The 5,929-nt window shown below is 38.3% G+C and overlaps 1 protein-coding gene across 1 annotated transcript; it reads right to left on the bottom strand.

Moving 5' to 3' along the window:
* Nucleotides 1-4,678: 4,678 nt before the first annotated feature.
* Nucleotides 4,679-5,613, bottom strand: LOC115294639 (olfactory receptor 2M3-like). Its single transcript, XM_029942605.1, is given in 2 exon segments — nt 4,679-5,193; nt 5,196-5,613. Coding segments are annotated over 2 exon segments (933 nt in total).
* Nucleotides 5,614-5,929: the final 316 nt, after the last annotated feature.

Consider the following 5,929-nt stretch of genomic DNA (forward strand, 5'->3'; position numbering starts at 1 on the left):
ACCAAAACCCTTGAGAAGAAAACAGGAAACAACCTCATTGACCTCAATTGCAATAATTTATTACTTGACATATCTCCAAAGGAAAGGGAATCAAGAGCACAAATGAATTATTGGGACTTCATCAAGGTAAAAAGCTTCTGCACTGCAAAGGAAACAAATAAGAAAACTAACAGGCAACTTATGGAATGGAAAAAGACAGTTACAAATGACATATTGGATAAAGGGCTAGTATCCAAAATCTATAAGAAACTCACCAAACTCCACAGCCAAAGAACAAATAATCTAGTGAAGAAATAGGCAGAAGACATGAATAGACACTTTGCCAAAGAGGACATTCAGATGGCCAACAGACACATGAAATGATGCTCAGCATCACTTATCATTAGGGAAATACAAATCAAAACCACACTGAGATACCACGTCAAGCTGGTCAGAGTGGCTAAACTGAACAAATCAGACTATAGATGCTGTTGAGGATGTGGAGGAATGGGCACTCTCCTACACTGTTGGTGGGAATGTAAACTGTTACAGCCACTCTGGATAACTGTGTGGAGGTTCCTCAAAAAAACTATCAATAGAATTCCCCAATGATCTGGCAATAGCACTGCTAGAAATTTACCCAAAGGATACAGGAGTGCTGATGCATAGGGGCACATGTACCCCAATGTTCATAGCAGAACTTTCAATAATAGCCAAATCATGGAAAGAGCCTAAATATCCATCAACTGGCAAATGGATTAAAAAGATGTAGTTTAGGGGCGCCTGGGTTGCTCAGTCGGTTGGGCCTCTGACTTCGGCTCAGGTCAGATCTCACATTTGTGGGTTCGAGCCCCGCATCAGGCTCTGTGCTAACAGCTAGCTCAGAACCTGGAGCCTGTTTCCAGTTCTGTGTCTCCTTCTCTCTCTGCGCCTCCCCCTCTCATGCTCTGTCTCTCTCTGTATCAAAAATAAATAAAACATTAAAAAATTTAAAAAAAAGAAGATGTAGTTTATATATACAATGGAATAAGACATGACAATGAGAAAAAATGAAATCCGGCCATTTGTAGCAAAATGGATGAAGCTAGAAGGAGTCATACTAAGCGAAATAAGTCAATCGGAGAAGGACAGATACCATATGTTTTCACTCATAGGTCTAACAGGAGAAACCTAACAGAGAACCATGGGGAGGGGAAGGGTGAAAAAGAGTTAGGGATAGGGAGTGAGGCAAATCATGAGAGACTCTTGAATATGAAATATGAACTGAGGGCTGAAGGGGGAGGGGGAAAGAAGGGGAGTGATGGACATGTAGGAGGGCACTTGTGGGGAAGAGCACTGGGTGTTATATGAAAACCAACTTGACAATAAACTATATGAAAAAAGTGTCAACCAATTTACTTGCAGCTCAAGACAGTTAATAGAGAACCTAGAAGGAAAATAATTGCACATATCAATTCCTAGATTTTATGCCCATCACAGGTCATAGGAAATTCCTCACTGAGCTTTTTCTCCTTCTCTCCTAAAATGTCTCAGGTTGATGCTTTCCTAAAAACATACTGATTTCTGGCAAACCATAAGAGACTCTTAAATACTGAGAACAAACTGAGGGTTGATGGGGATGGGGGGCAGGAGAAAATAGGTAATGGGCATGGAGGAGGGCACTAGTTGATATGAGTACTGGGTGTTATATGGAAACCAACTTGACAATAAAGTATATAAATAAATAAATATATAAATAAATACTGAATTCCTCTTGTAATAATTCTCTGTACCATTTTGCCCCTTCCATATTTTGTGGCACTAGAACAATGAAATACTGTGTAGCATCAATATCATTACACCGGTACATCTAAATTTAGAGAAGAGTTTAATACTATATGTTTTTATTTTTGGTTTTCAGACCGAGTCTTGGAGTCATGTCTTATGTAATCAAAGCACCCTTTAAAATATTTCCTATGGAAGAACAGAGTACTATTCTTGACTTTTCAAAATAAAATTTTGCTTCTCTTGATGTGCATGGGAAGGTGAGTTATTTATTTATTTATTTATTTAATTGTTTCTAGAATTATTTTCCTGCTCCCACTTATAAGCCAAGTGACATACACCTCTAGAGAACAAAATATAATCTCATTTGTGATCTTTAAAAGGTTCATTTCCACATGGCATTTTGGGAAGTGATAAGGAATGTTTCACCACAGTGAGTAAAGGCTTGAATGTAAAAACACCCAACCCTTTACAGTTCAAGAGAGACATTTGTAGCAAAGTGGATAGACCTCGAGGGTGCCATGCTAAGCAAAATAAGTCAAGTGGAGAAGGACAGATACTATATGTTTGCACTCATAGGTCTGACAGGAGAAACCTAACAGAAGACCATAGGGAGGGGAAGGGGGAAAGAGAATTGGGGAGAGAGAGGGACACAAATCATGAGAGATTATTGAATATCGAAAATAAACCGAGGACTGAAGGGGGAGTGGAAAGGGGGAGGGGGAGGGGGGATGGTCATGGAGGGGGGGCACTTGTGGGGAGAAACACTGGGTGTTATATGGAAACCAATTTGACAATAAACTATTATAAATTTAAAAAATAAAATATTTTAAATTATGAAAAAATATTTAAAACTCATAATAATTTTCTGAACTCTCAAAAATTATTCTGAGTAGTTTAAGAAATGCCAAAGCCTATAACAGATACATGATCCATTTATGAAATGTTTTTAAATGATACAATAAGATGTTAAATTATTAGTAAGATTAGTTATATTGAGTTCACATGGAGAGTGAGCCTGGGGAATGAAAGAATCACTGGGAAAAGCCCAGAAGCCATCAACTTCTATGGTGGGAAATACTAACGTGAATATCTAACTCATGTGTTTGATTCTTGTGGAGTACTGCATGAGTACGGAGACACCCAAAAAAACAGCAACTGGACTAATGTGTTGTTAGAGAAACTATGTACTGAACATGTGGCACGGAAAATAAGTATATTGTAACCTCCGTGGGTTGGCGTGGACTATGGGTAGTTCAGCTGGCCACTGACTGACCTCTGACTTTAGACTGCAGTGGGTGTTAGGAAGTTAGAAGACAAGCCAAGTTTAGAAAAGTACATGAGAGTGTCAATTAGCCTGATGGCTTTGAGGCTGACAGAGAAGGTGGGAGAGCAGAATAAGTTAGTTAGAGACCATATCACACTGTTTTGCAAAGATATGTAGGTGCAAGCTGCCATGGACTAAAGCCCCGGGGTTTGTGACTAACCTTGGTCAGGACAATAGACATGGAATTCCTGACAGAGTGATGAGAAGATTATGGTGATTGACAGTAAAGCAGACATTTCCTATACTATCCAACCCTTAATATGAAAGAAAGTTAAAAACAGTCCCAATCAGCTGTGAAGAGCCCAATAAGAACAACCTGTAAGTAAATGTAGTATGACCTCATTGCTGTAGGGACCTTGCCTGAACAGATAGACTACTGTGTTTGTTGGTCAGTGGAAATCTTTAAAACCTGAAGAACAGATTAGAATTTTTCATCTGCACATAGTATGCCTTATGACCTGCTTTCTCCAACAGAAGCTTTAAGGATACAATCCTTTTTGGATCCTAGAAACATATCATGCTGTGCTGGATTAACAAAAGCTTTATTCAGTATTCCCATAGCCACTGAGTCATAAGATCAATTCGTCTTCACATTAGAGGAGCAAAAATGGACCTTTCAAATACTTCCCCAAGGTTACATGCACAGTTCTACCATATATCATGAATTGGTAGTTTGAAGCCTTTCCTGTTCTCTTGTCCCACACCAGTGAAATGGGCCCATTTTGTTGATGATATAATGTTAATGTGTGAATACCTGTTTCTTCTGTAACACCTTGCAGGCTTTGCTGTGAGGGAGTGGATAGAGAGTGATTGTAATTTCCATTGAGGGAAATATGACTTCAATAGAATTATAAAATTTGTATACTATTATGTAATAATATATTTCTCTTAGGAAACAGAAAAAAAAGTTTAAATATATTCTGAATTTCAATAGAGAACCTATAAACATTAATAAAATGCATAAATGTCAGTGGCTAATTTGTGGACACTGTAAATTTTCAGGCCCATTGGATCTGAATAGTAAAAGTATCTCTTTGTTGACTCAATGCATGAAGTTTAGGTGCATCTCGACCCTCTTCAAAAAAAGAGGTTGGATCTGACACTGTTAATAAAACGTTTATTTTGTGAGAAGAAAATTAAAGGTGTGATTAAAAAAATCATCTGAGTTGAATTGTTATATGCTTCATCCTTCAAGCCTAGAATAATGAAAATAAAGAATAAAAATAGAACATAAAACATGAGTAAAAGGCACAGTGTGTGAAATTTTCATCCAAAGTAACTCCAAAGTGACTGAATGTACTCTTGGATTTACAATATAGGGAAAAGAAGCCATGTTTGTTACCTGGATATATATATCACAAAGTTCTAATAATTTTAATCAAACTACAAACTCCTTATTCAAGAAAAGACCATAAATGTAGCCATAACTGAATGAAGAATAATATAATAATAAATATTTAAAATAATTTTTAAATAAAAAAGTGTGTTGTTCCCCAAGGATATGCTATTCTAAGAAGTGTACATAGTAAGTGCCATTCTTTTAGAATGGAATGGAAAGAAGAGGAGAACTAATGAGAACTTAACAAAGGATGAAAATAATTAGGCAATTTACTCTTCAGACTTGCCCTTCCCCAACACCTTCATGAATGCTCTGGCCACTTCCTTGTTGCGGAGGCTGTAGATGAGGGGATTTAGCATGGGTGTAAGGATGGTGTAGAAAACAGAGACCATTTTATCCTGGGTGGGAGAATGACATGAAGTGGGCCACATGTATATGAACAACGCTGCTCCATAGTACATTCCCACCACCATGAGGTGAGAGGAACAGGTGGCAAAAGCTTTTCGCCGACCCTCTCCAGAACCCATGCGAATGACAGCCAGCATAACACAAGCATAGGAAGCAATGATGAATGATACAGGGAAAACAATCATTATTATGCAGCAGTAGAAAAGAACTTCTTCAAATGTTGAAGTGTCATTGCGTGAGATCATTAGCAGGGTAGGAAAATCAGAGAAGTGGGCTATTTCCTGAGACCCACAATAGGAGAAAGAAAATGTAGCTACAACATCAATGATGCTTTCCGTAGAACCCAGTACCCAGGAAGACACGGCCATAAGTCCACCATTTTCCCGCTCATAAGGTGAGGATATCTCAGAGGGTGGCAAATAGCAATATAACGGTCATAAGCCATGAGTGCCAACAGGAAACATTCACAGCCAAGTAGTGTTGTATAGAAGAAAATTTGTGTGGCACGCCCTGCCACAGTAATGGACTTGCTGCCAGACAGGCAGTTGAAAGCCATCTTGGGGACAGTGGTGCAGATGAGCATGAGGTCCATAAGGGACAGTTGGCTGAGGAGGAAGTACATGGGTGTGTGGAGCTGGGTGTCGAGGTAGATGAGGAGAACCATGGCAGTGTTTGCCATGAACGCCACTGTGAAGATGCCTAAGACCAAAGAGAAGAGGAAAATATGGGTCGGGCTGTGATTGAAGATTCCCAGAAGGATGAAATCGGTGTTAAAAGTCTGATTGTCCCATGCCATGATGAATGTGTTCTTTATCTAATACAACAAAAAGTGATACCACTTTATTAATTTTGTAAACACATACCCAGTGTCTACAAAGCATGTGGTTGTGATAAGTTCTATAGGATAATGATTCAGATGATGTTACCAGGATTAAAAATTTCAAAGATGAAGACATATATTATCAGAAAGACATATTTTCTGTTGGCACTACTTTGTAAAAGTGTGGATATTTCCTAAGTTCACCTTCCAAGTGTGCTTTAAATCACTTGTAAAAATAAGATAATAATATACATTTTGATATAATTGATAGTTTGTCTTCAAAACGGAAAAT

The sequence above is a fragment of the Suricata suricatta genome, chromosome 6, assembly GCF_006229205.1.
Source record: "Suricata suricatta isolate VVHF042 chromosome 6, meerkat_22Aug2017_6uvM2_HiC, whole genome shotgun sequence".
NCBI classification, from domain to species: domain Eukaryota; kingdom Metazoa; phylum Chordata; class Mammalia; order Carnivora; family Herpestidae; genus Suricata; species Suricata suricatta.